At 36.7% G+C, this 19,815-nt stretch overlaps 1 protein-coding gene across 4 annotated transcripts in view; it reads right to left on the bottom strand.

Annotated features, from left to right (window-relative positions):
* The window catches only part of Atp2c1 (ATPase secretory pathway Ca2+ transporting 1), a 115,813-nt gene that overhangs the window by 35,022 nt on the left and 60,976 nt on the right, over positions 1 to 19,815 (bottom strand). For all 4 annotated transcript variants that reach the window (XM_041677404.1, XM_041677405.1, XM_041677408.1 and 1 more), the window contains 9 exons: positions 19,305 to 19,340; positions 16,085 to 16,146; positions 14,782 to 14,890; positions 10,048 to 10,203; positions 9,080 to 9,148; positions 8,041 to 8,116; positions 4,823 to 4,889; positions 1,107 to 1,231; positions 254 to 351 (listed from right to left, as the gene is read on the bottom strand). In XM_041677404.1, coding sequence (XP_041533338.1) covers positions 254 to 351; positions 1,107 to 1,231; positions 4,823 to 4,889; positions 8,041 to 8,116; positions 9,080 to 9,148; positions 10,048 to 10,203; positions 14,782 to 14,890; positions 16,085 to 16,146; positions 19,305 to 19,340 — 798 coding nt within the window. The remainder of the gene's footprint in view (positions 1 to 253; positions 352 to 1,106; positions 1,232 to 4,822; positions 4,890 to 8,040; positions 8,117 to 9,079; positions 9,149 to 10,047; positions 10,204 to 14,781; positions 14,891 to 16,084; positions 16,147 to 19,304; positions 19,341 to 19,815) is intronic.

The raw sequence follows: 19,815 nt of genomic DNA, 5'->3' as shown, positions 1-19,815 counted from the left end.
AGAGAAGCTGGCTAAAAAAAGGAAATTTAGAAGGTCGAAACTGGCAGGACTTGGTGATGAGTTAGATGGAGGACGATTTAAAGGATGCAGAGAGATTCAAGTTTCTAAACTGTACACGCAACATGAAACAAGCGATAAAATCACATGTAAAGAAAAGAGATTTTGAAGATAAGAACACTGGAATTGGTAAGCATTTTAAACACTACGTTTCTTTAAAAGAGTAGACTTTTTTTATAAAGAAAAACCTCAGTACCTCAGCATGCAGACCATCTGAAGTAAATATGTGAGTAACGGTCATTTCATTCTTCGTCAGTGTTCCAGTTTTATCTGAACAAATCACATTGCAGCAGCCTAAAAATAAATCACTGGGCGTCACCACGAGAATCAGAGAAAAATATATTAACTTAGAAAATAAATAAAACACCTGGAAACAGTGTTCTAGTACTCTGAATTCCCAAGTCAACGGGAATTATAATTTCTTACACATTGTGTTTGCTTCATCATAAGGTAAACTTTCTGAAGTTAGAAACAAAATTTAGATATTTACTTTTTCTTAGTTCCTAGAAACCTATTTCATATTGCTTTGGTCAATGACTTTCAGAATGTATTTTATAGGTAGTTTAGAAGATTCTGACATGTTAACCCACATAATTTCTTTAGTCAGAGTTTTTCAAGGTATTATAAACAAAAAAAATGAATTTAAAAGAGTTTGGATAGATAAACTGCTCTTAAAAGAAATTTTGTAATATTTTGAGAATAAAGTTGTCCAATCAATATAACCAAGATATATTTATTGTTCTTACTATAAACAAAGTCAACCTAAGCAGGAAACTGAGTTCTATAACAATCAACTAACAAAAAAAAAATCTTCTATTAATTTTGCTCTAGGACTTCATTTGCAACATGGATATCAAAAATATGATCTAAGCATTAACACATTCCATAATGCATAAAGATTCCTCTTGAGAAATGAATTTTTAATTGCCTATTTTGGTTGTTAAAACTGTCCATCACTGCTTGGCCCCAATATCATTATAATGTTCCTAATGGAGAAACTGTAAGGTTTTGTGATTCTGCCGTGTGCACTGACACCTCACAGCACTTACCTAGCGTTTCAACAATAGGCAGTTTCTTCACGATAGCCCTTTTCTTCACCATTCTCATAACACCGAGGGCTAGCGTCACTGTGACCACAATTGGCAAACCTTCAGGAATTGCTGCTACAGCCAAACTATACACAATGAATAAACAGTATTAAAACTGAAGTTGACTAACATCACAACAATATTCCTAGTCCTACTTCCTAACATTAACATTCCGTTGTACTTCTGTAATCATAATTTACATTTTCATCCTTTGTTTAGATGTTGATTACAAAGGATGAAAGGAAGCAGTATTTACAAAACTACTTGGCAGACTGAGTATCCTGAAGGGTTAAACACATGCACACCCTCTACCTCTCATCTGAGCAATGGTGAAACGAAATCCTTTGCTCTTGTGCTTCTACTATGCCTTACTGTACCAAAAATATTTTTTAAAAGCACATCATGATTTATAATCCACATCTACCAAGGCTTCTCAATCTTTTGCTCTTTAGTCATTTTACAAATGGCATATAGAAAAATAGGTTATGAATAACTTCATTAGAATTTTTAAATCTTAATCCAAAACTATTCCTTGCTTTTTTGACAGTCTATATGCCTCTGGGTACAGTGGACTGTTCAACTGCAATTAAAGAAGCAAAAACATTCTAAACACATTCCTAACAGATTCTAACTTACAATCCTGGTTCTTCTTTGATGGTCTTGGTGTTTTGTGTGTTTGCTTGGGTTTGGGGGTTGCTTTTTACTTTTTATAAGACAGTGTCTCATTACCCTGGACTAGTCGCAAATTCATGATCCTCCTGCCTCAGCTGGGTAGCAGACATGATCCACAAAACCAAACCAGATACTTTTGCAGTTGTTTTATCAGCAAGCAGCACTTCTAAAAATAATGAGGTCTCTTAACTTGGTGGGAAAGGAAAATCATATTTTAGGTAACTGTGAAATATTTCTGTTCTTAGATTTTGAAACATCAATTATAGTAGTAATTTTCCCATTTCTGCATAACATTTCTTTGTAATCACCTCTATACTCAAGACATTTCTCCACTTCCATATAAACAGTATGAAGTGAATAAAAATGAGCATTAAATATGAAAGAATGTCATATTGTTTTGGCAAAAAAGGGATGGTTTAGATTCTTATTGGAGATATTACATCAAAGAAATCTTTGCTGCAAAAATAACCAGGAGAAAAGGCCTTTTTCATTTTACCCTAGAAACACAGCACTCACTCGTCAAGCCGGAAATTTAGAGCCCTGATACTTCAATTACACGGGTAACTTCATGCATTTTGACAGTCCAAAGAATTTCTATCTGGTTTCCTGTATTCTCTTTTGTCTGGTAACTGTCTAGTCGTCTGTCAATTTTCCTCTTTGCCATTACAGTGCAAAACTCAGAATTTTCACTTTGTTTAATGAAGGCTTCAAATATTTAGGGGACTCTAAAACAAGCAAACAAAACAAAACTTGCAAAAAAAACCTTGAAAACCTATAAAGACCATCTCTAAGATTTCTTTTATTCTTTCCTATCTGGTAATGGGATATACTGATCAAAAACCCTAAAGGACTGTAAAATAATAATGGTTTATTACTATAACAATCTTCCACTTTCAGGCCATCCCATCATTCTACTTCTTTATATCAGTCATTGTTGGTACATAAAAAAAAAAATCATTGCTAAATTAATTCTTAAAGAAATAAAAGCAAAATGTTTAAAGAAATGAGAAAAATTAGATCACTAAAGTTTTCATCATCAATCATATATTTATACTTGAGTCCAATGGAATGACAGTTTTTATCCTGTTAATTTTTTTTTAATTTTTGGAATGTTGACATATCCTGAAGAAATAATAAAAGCAATACTGTGAATCCTTATGAATAGAATGACTTAAAAGAAAAAATACTAAAGAACTAAACTTTCCCTATCATATGTAATGGTATCTCAAACACATTTCCATTTTTATTTTTATGTCATATTTCATGAGCCACACACAGGGAGACACGTTTTTTTAAAAGTAGAGTATCAGCCTGTGCTCTAGCTCCTTTACTATGTCACAAATACCTTCAAGAGACGCTATCTCCCTGCTTATTCCTTAGAATATACTCAAGTTCTTCTTTGGAAATACTGATTTTTGTTTTATTTTTGTATTTGAACTTTTCCATCCTGATCTACTATACAGAGATGCTACTCAGACTTTCTTTTCCTTAAGCTGACTAGGTAAGTTCTATTTCTTACATACCCACACATCATTTCTCCCTTTTCTTCCCTTCACAAATATCCTGAGCATCTGCTATTTATAACTGACTGAACAAATACTTGGGCTAAGCATTAACCTTCAGACTTGTAATCACTTTCCTTTGTTGTTGATACTGTCCCACCATCTTACAATGTAACCCGATGTTGCTATAGATGAAAAGTGAATAAATGTTTCCCTTTCTTCAACTGATTAACTTTCTAATGCTGTTTCCCTAATGACCTGATATGAGGTATTGTCTAGTTGATGCTGGGCCACAGCACTGATAGTAAAGGAGATCACTAGCAATCTTTCTCTGGTCTAAGAAAATCATAAGTATCTCATAAGAAGTCACAGTTATATAATATCCAGATACAGTGATTCTTTTAGCTACACCTGTATCTTTGCAAGCACTAAGGTAAATGAGGCTAACTGTAACTCAGTGCAATGCCGAACTCGGAACCTTCATGACTGTGTGCCTGAGTGAACGGCTCACTCTGCTGCAGGAACACCCAGAACTGGCCCTGCTGTCTTAAGGACACAGATACAGGATGGGGTCTGTGAAAACCTCAGTTAAAACATTTAGTGCATCTTGTAGTGGGGATCCACAGATAATGAGAAGTCTGAAGACAACCCAACTGTACTTCTTTTGTAGATGGCTTGTATCCTACAGTCTTTTCCATCTATCTGGGTATATGATGAATTCATTCAGTCTCCACAGACCCAGGGTGCACTTTACCCTGCATGCTTTGTCCTGCGAAGATTTCCTGCATGGTTTTCTCTTACTTCTCCTTTAGAAATAATTCTACTCTGCTTTTATCTCATTATAGGTTATTATTATCTTTTTCATGGTTTTTTTTTGCTTATTTCTTTTAACTTCCTGCTTTTTCTCTTGAACTTCATACTGAATTTTTAATTTCAGCAATCAAGATTTTACATTTCTAGAAATTCTTTGTTTTCTGATGCTTTTCTACAATAACATGTTCCTCTTCCATGGATGACAAAGAATACTTGATGTTTAGAGATTTTATTTTTCTTTGGAGGCTAATTATTCAATTAATACAGTGTGGTTTTCTATTTCATACTATGAGCTTCTGAACATTTCTTGTCTACCTACATACAAAAATGCAACAGCCAAGTCTGCTTTTTCTCCACTGACAAATAAATAGGTTTCCATTTTCCCATGAGATCACTTCAATATATGGCTTTTGTGAGGCAATTCTTTAACTGTATAGTATACATGTGTGTGTATATGTACACAGTTACAATGTTTATATATAGTATATCTAATATAATGTACATTAGATATGTATATTGTGTATATATATATATATATATAATATACACAACAAAAACAGAATATGGCTTTTAAACTACTTAAGTAGAAACATTACATTCTTATGGGCTCCACATAAAACCAATCTCTATAATGAAAAAATTCCCCTAGGGAAGAGATAAGAGACTATATCCACAAATATTAGAACTTACCTTACACTAATAGTAAACATTTCCAGAATGTCTTTTCCTAGTAACCAGCCAACCAACATGATGATACCTAGAACAAAATCAAATACTAATTTTTCCTTTTTCTATATAATCACCTACAAAGGCTAGATTAACAAGCTCAAAGGTACATCAAAAAAAAAAAAAAAGTATATCCCCTAGAGGCTGTCATGAATGGGCAAGTACAGAGACTACAGATTCATCTTTAGCTCTGATGCACCCATTCATCTCTCAAAACAGAAACTAACAGTCAAAGAGCATCGACAACATTTCATAGGATGAAATTGGAGGCAGATCTATAAAATACATAGGTCTTATATTATCAACTTTACAAACAACACTGCGATTTAACTTTACATAAATCAATAAGAGGTACTATATGTGAGGTATGTACTTCCTTTGGAGGTATATATGTAGGACCACCTCCTGAGGTGACAACTGATCACCACACAGATACAAAACAAATATTCTAGGGACTGTTTCACTGAAACTACAGAAGGGAAAAGACTGCTTTAAAATGCATTACTGACTTTAAAACACTAAGAACTATAATAACTAAAACAGTAGGAGAATTTCTACATTAAAATTCTAAATTAATATATGTGTTGTATATAAATAAGATAAAGACATCATTTCAAAATAGTAAATAATGAATTATAAAACTAGTAGTGCCAGGATAATTAACTTTTGAGTAAGAAAGTTACAACTCTACCTTAACCTACATAATTTTAAAAATAAGTATTTTATTTAAATTTAAATTAACTGATTATGTAGAAGCAAAAGGCATTTTTACACAGTTTCTGATGCCATCTATAAACTACACAATGTTTACAACAAAGAAAATACAGCTTCCTCCTTGGTTACCATTCCATTCTGATTTTTTTATTTGTTCTTTAAGAATTTCACACATGTATACAATGTATTTTATCCAGCTACCCTCCCCTCCTCCAGCTCCTTCCTGGATACATACTCCCACACACATATTTCCCCCTCAACTTCAAGTTTTCAATTCTTTTATAACCCAGGGAGCCTAAACAGTGTTGCTCTTATGCACATGGGTGAAGGGCCATCCACTAAGGCATAAACAATCTACCAGGGGCCAAACCCTAACCAGCAGCCACAACTGCCACTCTTCAGTTAGGGGGTGGAGCTTCATGAACCTCTCCATACTAGAATGTTCACTCACTTTATCTTGTGCAGGTCTCATTCAGGCAATTACAGCTGCTCTGAATCCATGACACAGGATCATCATTGGATCCTGTCACCTTCTGGAGACACTGTTTGTGACTCTTACAACCCTTCTGCTACCTCTTCTACAATATTCCCTAAGCCTTAGTGGGGTTTGCCACAGACGTCCTGTTTAGAGATGAGCACTCCAGTCACTGATTCTGGACTTGGACCAGGTGAGCCTACTACTCACTGTCTACTAGAAAAAAGCAGCTTCTCTTTGAAGATGAGAGCTGCACTCATCTAAGGACATAAGAATAAGTATTCAGAAGGCAGCTTGATACTATGTTCATTTAGCGAACAACAGCAGCAGGCTCTCCTCTAAGCCTATGACCTCCTCAGCTATGATTTCTTGTCAGACTTACAGTTACAGGCATCAGTACCTTGCTGCGAAGCTGATAATCTTTAAATGAAATAGTAAAGTAAGCCAGGCATAGTATTATCGTCCTGCAATCCCAACCCTTGTGAAGTACAGCAAGACCTGGAGTCCATCTTTGACTACAAAATAAGTGTGAAGTCGCTATGGTCTACATGTTACCACAGTAGTAAAATTGAGCATTAAAATTTAAACTTATATAGTGGCTAGAAGGACAGCTCTATAGTAGACCATTTGATTGGCACGTGTGAGGCCCTGGATTCAATCACCAGCACCAAAAACAAAGAAACGTGAAAATTTAAACAAAAAGAAATTAACCTATAGCACTATTCTTAAAGTAAACATCTTTCTAAATGTGAGGATGATATATTCCTCAGATGATCAAAACTTACAACTACTTGGATACCTGTTACCTTAATAATTTTATTTCTGAAAGTGTATCCCAAAGAAATGAACAATGTTTACAATATGCTATTAATAATCTACACTGGAAGGATAATACATATGAAATAAATACAATCAGAAAATCTAAGTAAATATCTGAAAAGATACAAGATTATAGATCCAGAAAACAGAATAGTACAGTATCTTTAACTCTGCTGTTGGTCAAATGCCCCTCGACCAAAGAATGGATAAGGAAAATGTGGTACATTTACACAATGGAATACTGCACAGCAGAAAAAATGACATCTTGAAATTTGCAGGCAAATGGATGAAGCTAGAAAACATCATATTGAGTGAGGTAACCCAGACTCAGAAAGACAATCATCATATGTACTTACTCATAAGTGGTTTTTAAACATAAAGCAAAGAAAACTAGCCTAAAAACCACAATCCCAGAGAATCTAGAAAACAATGAAGGCCCTAAGACAGACATACATGGATCTAATCTACATTGGAAGTAGAAAAAGACAAGATCTCCTGAGTAAATTGGGAGCATGGGGACCATGGGAGAGGGTTGAAGGGAAGGGGAAAGGCAGGGAGGGGAGAAGAGAAAAATGTAGAGCTCAATACATCAATTAAAAAAAATCTGCTTTAGGTCATTATCAACTTAACAGAAAGAAGGAAAAAGAAAGACAAAAGGGAAGGGAAGGGGGAAGGATGATGGTGAAAGAGGAAGAGAGACAAAACTAAGAAGAGCCATCGACACTATCATAGCTGGAAAGACAAGTTCTGAAATGTTTAGAGAGATGCTCACTGACTACACATAGGAATTACAGTTCTGGTTTTATCTGTTCCCATAATTTTATAATTTTATTTTTATAATATTTATAGTTTTATAATTTTAAAAAAATGAGAACTAAGCTAAAAGGAAACACGGGAGCAAAATAATATAGCCTTTATACTCAACAGAAAACAGATTTCACACTCGCATTCAACAGAAAACCCAGGAAGCCAATGAAATGACTCAGTGGGTAAGGGAGCTCGCCATCACACCAGACAGCATGAGTTCAATCCCCAGAACCCATGGAGACCTGAATCCCAGAAGTTGTCCTCTGGCCTCCAAATGTGTGCAAATATATGTGCAAAATAAATATGTAAAAACAACAAAAAAAGAAAACACAAGTAAGAATTGCAAACATACTCACTCTTCTCTTACCTATTATACCAAAGGAGTAAAAGGACAGCTGTTTGCCTAAGAGGTCCATGCTCTTCTGCAGAGGGGTTTTCGGGGCCTTGACAAATTAGAGAAGATTGCCACAGTAAGTTAACTGCCATACATTTTCCAGGTGCCAGGAACTCTGCAAAGCACTCGAAATGCATTTCTGAGCTGAGAACAGAACTCTGCTAGAGATTAACACTTTTACCTTCATTGAAGAAACTGGGGCCTATGCTCTCGGTGCAGGTCACACAGGAAGCAGTGACAACTTTCTGCTATAAAGACCTGGCTTACCTGAAAAGGTTTATTGCTATGCTTCCCACTAAGTTAAAAAAAAAACTCTCTCCTGCCAGCCTCTAGCAGACTTCACTACTGTCAGCTATTCCTGCCATTTTCCAGTTCTCCTCTCTGTACCCACAAACATGCCTAGTGCCCAAAGTTTATGTTTTATCCTGTACCTCCCTGATCTGCTAATCTTTAGTCATCTCGCACTGCCAAGCTTCGTGTTTGACATTATACCACAAACTGGAGTTTTGGAAGGTTAGCTAAGAAATCCAGATGATTGTGAAAGAACATAGCACTTACAGAATGCAGTTTTCACACACACACGCACACACACACCACAATGAAATTGTGTTAGAATTCTGGGTAAAATGTATGTAATCCTATGGTCAAAGGCCATCAGTGGCAGAACATGTGCTGAGTATATGCAACACATTCAGTAAAATCAGGTTAAAATTAGGTTAACAACAAAACAGAACCATTTTCTGTAAGGAATAATACCTATCCAAAAAGTGGCTATGAATGGCTTCCTAACAGAAACAATGAATAAAAGTAAGAATCTTTCAGAACAGTAACAATGTAAATTCCAGCCCTTCCAATTTTAAAATTCCCAATTGATTTTGTAAGCAAAAACAATGAGTAATATCCTGAAGAAAATAGTCTTAATAGTATATGCAAGAATCTATATACACTTATATTCTACTTAAGATAAAAAAAAATTACAGATTTGAATAAACCGCTGACACTAAGTACTCACTTCTTCTGCTTGCATCATCTTAAAAACCTCTCCAAATTCAGAATTTTCTCCTGTTCCAATAACAATACCCTAAGGGAAAAACCAGGAAAATTCATTATATTCAGCTGGAATCACTGATAACAAAGAAAGAAAAAAGGAGTGAGGCTAAGTGGAGAACAAAGACCGTTCATTTCCTTTCTTCACTCTTACCCCCAGATCTAGGAGATATATAAATATTCAGATTCCCATTGCAAATGTACATGTTTATGTTACTCCTATTAATAATCACCCCTTTAAAATACAGACCCTGGAAACAAACTGATCCAAATGTGAGGCCCATATTTTAAATTTTAATGTCTTATACTCAATAAACATTTAACATTGCTTCTTGTAGTCCCCCACTCCAACCCCACTTCTCTGAATGAACTTGTGCCTTCTTTTAAAAAGTTATTTATTTGTGTATTTTTTTTTTAGGTATGGACACTATGTCTGCATGTATGCCTGTAGGTCAGAAGAGGGTACCAAATCCTACTAAAGATGGTTGTGAGCCACCATGTGCTTACTGGGAATTAAACTCAAAACTCAGTGCTCTTTAACTGCTAAGCCATCTCTCTAGCCAAAATGGCAGCTTTTATAGTGGTAAAATATTAGAAACCAGGAAACAAAATAGCTGAAATACATCATTAGGTGAAAAACATAGTGAGAATATTATAACCAGTGCTACTTAAAAAAATAAAAAGTAACCAAAAGGGAGAGAGAGAAAAAAATTTAAAAAAAAATTTCATCAGTGGTGTAGGTCAGCAAGTAAAGATTCCTGCGGTGAGGCTGCTGACCGTGCAGCTATACAGAGCTAGAGACAAGTGACTCCACAAAGTTGTCCTGACCTCCATGTACATGCTACGGTGCCCATTTACCTAAACATACATATTCTAGAAAAAGTTATGTTTTTTAATGAAACCACCTTTTTTAAAGAGAAGAATCATAATCACCTTTGCTTTGCCACATCTGACCAGTGTTCCCATGAAGGCAATGTTACTTCTGGATGCAAGATCTCCATTAGCAGCAGCTGCCTGAGGAGCTGTCACCTTAGAACAAGGAGTTGTCTCGCCTGTCAAGCTGGACTCATCAATGGAAAGATCCACAGCCTTGGAAAACAAGTGTTCCATAATTTTAATTTATAGTACTTTTCACATTTCAAGAGTTCAAGACCACCTTATTTTATATTCATTACATTTTACATCTTATTTTATATTCATTAATTTAAGACAAAAGACTAGATCAGTATAAACAAATACCTTAAATGAGTCACTAAAACCTGATGCATGCAACAAGGAATGCTTACCATAAGAATATGTTAACCTAAAATTCAAAATACAACTAAAGAAATGGAGACATCAGGTGAACCTACAGCTAAGAACCCAACTTTCCTAACAAAACATATTATTGTTTAGTTTTCCATGACTCAAAGTATTCACCTTTTTAAGTATAAAAAATGCTATTTTAGGTGAGAAAACTACTATCTATGTGACCTAGATCAGTTTCTGAAGCCAGAATCCACAGAAGAATATTGCCCAAGAGTAGGGAGCAGAGGAAGCCCTACATGACTGCAGTACTGAATGAGTGAGAGCTGCTGACGGGGCCATGTCAAGGATGACAGCCTCAGTCCCATGGGAATGGCAAAGCCTCCTCCTCCTCCACCCTCACACTGGGAGGAGGATTTGAATTTAAGTCCCAGCAACCACATATGAAGTCAGGCATGGCGACAGGGGATTGTAGTCCCAGTGTTGGGGAAGTACAGACAGCAGCCTAGGGCTCACTGGTCAGCATGCCCTCTTCTAAACAATGGCGTCAGTTATTCCAAGCTCCTGATAGCCTGACTTGCCTGCCACCATGGACTGCAATCATGAACTGTGAGCTAAATTGTTTTTGACAGAGGATTTTATCATAACCACTAAAAAACAACTAAGACAATGTGTCCATGCTAGCAAGCACCAGATCTGCCTGTTTCTACCATAATTCTGGGGTTCCAAACATGTGCAGTCTTGCCCAGCTTTACCATGGGTCCTAGAGATCAAACTCAGGCCTTCTTGCTTATAGTATTCTGATCCACTCAACCATCTCCTCAGCCCTAGGGAGCACAACTTTTAAACTACAGTCATAACACAGCTTGAGATCACATTAATTATTAATTAATGTGAGGTCATGAAAAATTTGACAACAGTGAAAGATTTCTGAACATCCAATAACCATACAAATATTTAACATCAAATGCATAATAAATCTGAGGTTTTTTTTCTGCCAGGACTCACCCATGTTGAACTGTGCAACTTCACTGCTGCCTGGTTCTAAACACACAACATACATTTTGTGCATACAGTCACACCACACACTGCCTAAGTATTTTATGAACTGGAAGGCTTTTATTGTCCGTAGAAAGGTTTCTGCTGTTGCATAAACATAACAGTTTACTAATGATGAAGACTTTCAATATTCTTCTGGCATCAGTCCTTAACAAGTAGGTATCAAATCAGTATAAGTTTTGTTTGTATAACGATAATGTTAGAATATTTTATCTTAAACATTACTATACGAATTGTTAACACAAGTTTCACAAGAAATGTTGAATTTTGGCTTGGGATTAGGGCAAATTTTTCAATAATTTCAGAAATAACCTTAAACATACTTCTGCCATTTTGTGTTATGTGTTTATGCAAAGTGGCATTCTCAGCATTAATAATTATAAAATGAAAATATTGATCAATTCTGGAGAATATTCATCTTGCTCAGGCAGGATTTTTATTTTTAACAAAAAGTTTGTTTTTATAAGTGTTTGCCCCGGCATGTATGCTGTGATGACTATTATTGGTTGTCAACTTGACAACAATGGACCACTTCTTCCATGGAAAGACAATGTTTTGTCCTTCCTTACTGGAGTAGATACTTATTCTGGTTAGGAATCTGTCTTTCCTGAACATAATGCATCTGACAAAACCACCATACAGGAACTTAGAGGATGCCTATTCCACCACAATATTGTATTCCACAAAGTATTGCTTCTTACCAAGGATCTCACTTCTCAGCCAGAGAAATATGAGATCATGGAATCCACCTGCCTCACCATGTTTCCTACCATCCTAACGCAACTGACCTGGCAGAAAGGCAGAGGGCCTTTAGAAGACACAGTTACAGCACCAAATAGATGGCTGGCAACAGCCATAGGGCTAAGGGCAGGTTCCCAGGAGGCAGGCAGTATGTACTGTGAATTGGCATCCAATACATGGTCCAATTTCTCCCACAGCCAGGACCCACAGGTCCAGCAATCAAGGGGTGAAAACAGGAATACTTTCACACTCACTATTACACCTAGTGACACACCAGGAAAATTTTAGCTTCCTGTCCCACCAGGGAGAAGTCTGAGCTTCCAGTCAATGGCATGTTTGCAGTGGCTCCTGGCAGGAGCACTCCCCTCTAGAAGCAAAACTTCTTGGCATGACCTGTAAGAATGTAACAGGGGTATGACAGCTTGGTTGACAACTCAACAAATTAGAGACACTTCTGAGAAATTTTTATTTTCTTTATTCAATCATTTGAAGTGGGAAGACCCACTTCTAATCCAGACTTTTTGAGGTGGGAAGATCCACCTTTCATCTGGGCCACACCCTCTGCTAGTAGTCCATATAAAGAACATGAAAGAAGGAAGCTTGTTCTTTCTCACTGCCTGCTAGCTCTCACTGGCAAGTCCATTCCTTCATATTTCTTAGGGATTCCAATGTACACTGAAGACCAGCTGAGACATCTAGGCTTGTGGACTGAACAACTACTGGACTCTTGAACCTTCCACCGGTAGACAGACAACCACTGCTGGACAAGCTAGACCACAGTCTGCAAGCCATTCTAATAAATCTCTCTCTGTTTCTCTGACTGTGTGCGCACGTGTGCATGCATACGTATATTCATTCTCTGGTGCTAACAAAGGCCACAAGAGAGCACTGGGTCCCCAGAAACTGGAGTTACTAATGGTTGTGAGCAAACCCAGTTCTCTGCAAGAGGCATAAGTACTCTTTAAATACTCAGTCATCTCTCCAGTCCAAAATTTAATTCGTTATGCAAAAAAGTATTCCCATCTCATTGGTTAGCTTGCTTTCCCTTTAATAAATGGTAAATTATATGCATACTGAAGAACTGTCATTTTTGTGATGTATTATCTGTTAATGCTTCATTTGCAGATATATTTTATATGCCTACATTTGGGGTGACAAAAAATTTCTCTGGCAAAAGAAGTCATAAGTGGAGGGGCCTGGAAACACAGTCCCACAGGTAACAGCACTGCAGTGACGTAAATAATAAGGCAGCAAAAGCCCTTCCCTACATAAGCGGATTAAATTTACTATGTGTATATCCATAAAACAGAAAATCCTATGGCAATAAAAGGTAATAAAGTACTAGATGAAGTACCTGAAAATATGTTAAGTGAAACATACAGACAAAAAAACCCCTACATGTTATATGATTCCTTTAAGTTAATAAAATGTCTAGAATAAGAAAACAGTGGCTGAAATCAGTGGCTGTGGAGGTAGAAACACAGTCAATGTTAGAAGATAAGGAAAAGATATGAAACTTTATAATTAGCTTGTGGTAATGTGAACAGACTGAAAACCACTAAATGTTAGAGTTTACTTGTGCATGTCTTATCATATGTGAATTATTTCTCTAAAAATACTTAGGGCAAGTATGGTGGCTTCAAACTTATGCTACACTGAGGAAGGAGGGGGCCAGACTGATCAATATTTTAAGAACCTCTTCCAAAAGAACCTGTCTCAGAATATAAACAATGGATTCTTAATGAATTGGTAATGAGGTGGGTGAAGCAGCACTTTGGCAGGAACTGGTTCATGTTCAGAATCTTGCACTTCCAGACCATGGCCCCAGATGATTTCTGTGCACTTCCAGAGGAGGGATGCACTGTTAGGCAACTCTGCCTCTCACCAAGAAAGTAAAGTACACATTCAGTAGAAACCACACTTCCATTGTTTACTTAGCTCTTTTCTAAGATTACAATAGGATATTCTCGTGTGATTCTGAGCAGTGTAGTAAGCCAGAGTCAGATGTACAGTTTCACTGGGATGTACAGTTTCACTGGGTAAGCAATTAATACAGTGCACTGTATGCCTTAATCCCGGTTAGGTACAGGCAATTGTTTCTGACACAGTATTTTAAACTTTCAGTGGGTCTTTTGAGACAAAACCTCCACACTGAGTCCAGGAGTACCTCTACTCCAATTGTCAAGGAGGTTAATACTCTTCTCCTTTCCTCTCCCACACTGTTTTTCAAATATCATGGCTACATTGCATGAAGCATTCTCTGTTCGCTGCTATGCCAGAAATAATGTCTCTTCTCTCAGTTTCTATTTTTTAACTTCTCTTACCTGATTACTGACTTCTATCATATACTGATCTGCGTTCACAAATACTGGATTCCCTAAACAACATAATTCTATCACCTCTGTCTGCTACAGTACCTAACTCAGGCTGTCATAAAGGTATGCTAACTGACTAAGCAGATAACTCTAAAGACTTTACAGCAGAACAAATATATATATGGGGGGACATGCTTACACTTGTCACTATTTCAGTCACAATACTAAATATTTCAAGTAAACTATGTGTTAATCATTAGATCTGCTAACCACTTAATTAACTGATATCCATGTACCCTCAATTTACCTCAAATAAACGTAAGTCCGCAGGAACTCTGTCTCCCACAGAAAGGCAAACTGTGTCACCTGGAACCAAGTCTCGGGCGAGTGTATGCTCCAATTTTCCTTCACGCACACTGTAGCATGAAATAGAAATCATCACAGTAAGAAAACCATACTATTTCCCTTTAAGACTACATGAATCTGTCTTAAGAAAAACACTGTTACTTCCAAAGAGATAAGTCAAATATAAAAACTTAGAGCAGGCTAGAAAGAAGGCTTAGTAGTTACAAAAGCACATGACGTTCTTGATGAGGACCCAAGTGTAGTTCCCAGCACCCACATCAGGCAGCTCGCAACTGCCTAAAACTCCAAAACCAGAGAATCCAACACTTCCTCCTCAAGCACCGGAACTCACATGCATATACCCACACAGACAGACACACATAGACACACACACACACAATTATTTAAAACAATTTTTAAAAATTAATCTTAAAAAAAAACAAAAAAAAGCTAGACATCATCACACATTCCTTTAATTCTAGCATTTGTAAGGCAGAGGCAGGCAGATCTCTGAGTTTGAAGATGGCCTGGTCAATGTCACAAGTTTCAGGCCAGTCAATGCTATGCAGTAAGACCTGTCTTAAAAAGAAAAAAAGGAAGGAAGGAAGGAAGGAAGGAAGGAAGGAAGGAGAGAGAAAGACTTAAGCACTTGATTAACTGTATGCTCTTATAAAAATTACACAGGTAAGAGAGGGGGAAATCCTTACAAAAATTGATTAGTTACTCAAATACGAACACTGAGGCTAACATGAGATTAATTTCTTGACGTTTAATCTCATGACACTGTTTCCAAAAGAGAGTGCCTACAGGTAAAGCACGGGAAGCACAAGTGAGCCAAACTGAACAAAGTCCCATCAACTGCATCCCTGCCCAGCTACAGGAAGACAGAAGGCAGAAATAGAGAATCCCCACAAGTCCCCTCAAGGCCAGCACACACGGTGATGAACAAGACAGACTCTGCCTCAAAAAATGTGGAAGGTGAACGCCAACACCTGATGACCTTCCCAGGTGTGTCGAGGCACCTGTAGGCCCACACTCACAATAGGAATATGCGCATACCTGAACAATTAAAAAAAAGACTGTTGAACAAAGCTTTCTCAAAACCACCAGTAATGCAATGTTTGCTATACTGATCAGACTTTTTTTGTCATATTCAATAGTTTTCTTTATGTTAAAACAAAGCCGGAACAATAATGCTTACAACGCTAGTCACATTCAAATTCTACTTTTTTAAGGTGTAGAACTCTAAAGTAAAAGGAACATACCAATGGCATTCTGGTGGGACAAGTTTACTCAATTCTTCAAGAGATTTTTCTGAACGATATTCCTAATTAAAGAAAAAGTAGAATTTAATATTAACACAACACAAAGGAATTTGCATGGTCCTTTTATACTTATATATTAATCATTATCACTTAAAATTTTCTCCCAATTCATATCTTGATTTACTTATCCTTATATTAAATCATAAAAATTTGTTCCTAAATTATTATAATCAAACAATTATGAAAATTATATATTCCCAATTATACACTTTAAAAATCAATGTGCAAATCTAAGATTGTTCAGAAGGAAATGAAATCCAATTACTGCATCCAAAGAATACATTAAAAGTTAACATAATTGAGCCTTAGTTTTAACATAATTTTACATTTGAGTTTAGCGACCAATAAAGCCAAAATACTAATCTGTACGTAATTTTACTTTGAGGACTTAAGTCCACACTAACTACACTCGTTTGTGGAATATATTTACTTGGAAATAATAGTGTGGCTGATAATATTCCGACGCTCGCTTTTCTTGCCAACCTGAATTATATGAAAGGGAAGCTGCCGAGAGGCCCTGTGCTGCTCTGCAATCACACCCTTCCATGCACACAGCCAACAGCTATGGGGCAGGAGCATCTTCCATCTCACTGCACTGCTTAGCCTACGCTTCCATTAGCACTTGTGCTTCATATGGCCACAAGGCTATTCTTGCTTTGTTTCTAATCTTTTGGTCTGAAGTTAAAAGGTGAGGGACAAAAGCAAAATAGAAGATAAGGAGAGTCTTGAAATACCTGCCATGTTAGCAATCACTAAGTCTACCTGTCATCAGCTGCAGAGTATCTCAGAACTTTATCAGTCACTACCCAGACAAGAGGGACAAATGTAAGCACAATCTACAAATATAAAAAATTAATAGGTATGCCTCTCAATCCACCAACCACAGTGTAGAATTTGGAAGTTTTATACAAAATTCAGTAAGGGTAGAAAATACTAGCCAACTGTAGTCTCCAGTAACTAATCAAACAGAAGCTATCGGTCTTTATCTCTGTAAAGCTGTTGTAAATCAGGTCATTCTATGACAGTGCTAGGTAGCCAGTGACTTGAAGGGCTGGGCAGAAGGAAAATGGTGGGAAGAATGGTTTCGATTTGTTTGTAAAAATATTTTGTTGCTTTCTTAAGACATGTTTGAGGAAAGGAGTCAAATCTGTATAAAAACATACTTAATTATAAAAATTAAGCTTTTCATAATGTTTTGGAGCTTTTTTTATTTCTCAGTTGTTTGTGGTTTGAATGTGAAATATCCCATAGGCTCATGTGGTGGTATTTTTGACAGTTGTAGAACCTGTAGGAACATAGCTTCATTGGAGGACATGGGTCGGTCACTAAGGCTGGCCTTCAAGTTTTATATTCTAACCCACTTGCTGCCAGCTCTTAGCTCTCTACCTGCAGGTTTAAATGCAACTAGCCACAAGCTCTTGCCTCCTGCCGCCACATCTTCCCTAAACTCAATTCTTTCTCCCTCAAGTTACTTCTGGCCAGACACTGGGTCACAGCAATAAGGGAAGCAGCAATGCAGCATCAAATAAAATACCATTGAAATAGCAACAAGAGACCCCAGCTACATTTAAAACACATAACACACTCCATGTAAAACTCTACGTTGATTACGTTGATGACTGAAACTCTGTGGGGTATTTTGAGGATAGGAGCTCTTTATTTTCCAAAGACAGCAAGTTGCTAAGGCTTTTCATACAATAGTAATACCTAAATGAAATCTTTCATACATCTGATATACTAAAGAAGATCTAAGAGGGAGCTGACTGCCACAATTTAGGGGAGGGGTTATGAGAGAACTCCAGTTACTGGCCCTATACAGATCACACCACTCGCTTGACTGGAAGTGAGTAACTTCCTTAGATGATGCACAGCCTGCAATGGCTTAAGCCGCATTTACTAGCGCCAATAGTCCAAAGGCAATACTCTGTCTCAAGAAGATGCCCCGCCTTTGACCCTTCAACCCTGAATAAGAGCGCTGATGGTCTCCTAAAGGAGCTCATAAATTTCCAAGTAATCAGACTCCAGCTGGCTTCTTACATTCAGTTAATATAGAATTAGAAACTTAATGTGTCAGGAACTACTTTAAGACACCAGGACAGTGACAAGTTATCATGAAATAAATTATACACGATGTAAGAATAATTACAATCACTGTCTTAAAAAATCAGAGCACTGACCTCAGGACATACAGCATCATTACATTTATCTCTACAGTGAATTAATCCTTCCACTCTTATTAGCTGTATTCAAAGTAAGACCTGATAATTGTAGAAACTTAATATACAGAAGTTTGAAAGATTTAAATAAACATAAAACACACTTATAAAACTAAACCTCTATGTTTTTATTCCTATACTTGTTGACCTGACACAATGCCTGGTATGTTATGATCCCTCTCTTCTCTGCCCCCTTCTTTTTCCCTTCTTTGTTTAACCTTAGGGTTTTAGCATGTGGCCCATGTTAGCCTTGAGTTGACAATCCTCCTACCTCTCCCTAAGCGTAAAGAAAGAAATCATGACCTCATCTCCACATTATTCAGAATCATCTTTAAAAGAGACTTCTTATCCCTTTCTTTTGCTGTTGGAATGACTATAACGAACAGGAAGTAGGACCATTCCTTTTGAGGAAAGTAAGAAATTTTAGAAGTGGAGTAAGGGATTTATCAATACTGAAAAAAAAAACTTTAATCCCAAAACAAGACTAATAAGGCAAAGAAATAAATTCAGTGAAAAAGTGTACTGCTAACTAAAAGAAAGCAGTCTCAGTACTCCACCAGGTCTTCTTCAGATGGGATCTAATAAACTGCTCACTAACTTTTCACTCACCTTTCTGTTTTCCTCATCTAGACATTGCACTAATAGGTACTGGCCCAATTCATAACTAGAAAAACATTTTTAAACTTAGTGGATTATATTTATATTGCTCTGCTTTTTTTCTCATCTGTCTCTACCAAAAATACAGGCTATGTTCTTCTCACTACCTACCCAGTGCCCTCTTCTCATGAACTATCCGCAGTTGGCTATTAGCTGAGACTCTTTCAAGACAATGAATTAGGAATACACTACCACCCATTAAGTTCAGATTATTTCACATAAGTCACTTTGTTTTTAAGCAATCAACTAATATACCACTATTAACCTGGAAAAAATAGATTACTCACCTGAACAAAGGCCACAGTGACGACAATAAGTATTGCCTAAAAAACAAACAGCCTTTTAAATCAGACATTAACAAGAAATAACTTTTCGTCACAATGTGTTTCTCTGGCTGTGCAGCCCAGGAGATCGGATTTTTGCACTAGCTAGTGAAAGAAGAAAGCAATTTGCCTGAGGGTCTGAGGGAGAAGAATATGAACTTAAATGGCTAACCATCCCCATGACAGCTTCCAAAACTTTCTGAATCCACCCAAGTCCTCCCAAATTAAGGACTATGTTTTAGTTATGTGGATAACATTTGCTATAACAGACATAATAATTACTTGTTTAACCTTAGTCCCTACATACTAATTTATGAAAAGAATTTAAAAATCTGATAAGTTAACACATAGCTTTCTCCAGAAAAAAAAAATTTTTTAAAAATTGGTCATTTTTTTCCCAGTGCTGATTTGTAAAACAAATGATAGGCAAGAGCTCTCTATTGCTTAGTTAACCGTAATCCTACTTTTTCATAGA

Source organism: Microtus oregoni, unplaced genomic scaffold (genome assembly GCF_018167655.1).
Source record: "Microtus oregoni isolate MIOR12 unplaced genomic scaffold, Mior012 000028F_ref0000031, whole genome shotgun sequence".
Classification (NCBI taxonomy): Eukaryota; Metazoa; Chordata; class Mammalia; order Rodentia; family Cricetidae; genus Microtus; species Microtus oregoni.
The sequence above is the reverse complement of the archived record's forward strand: the minus strand, read 5'-3'. Positions and strand labels throughout refer to the sequence as shown.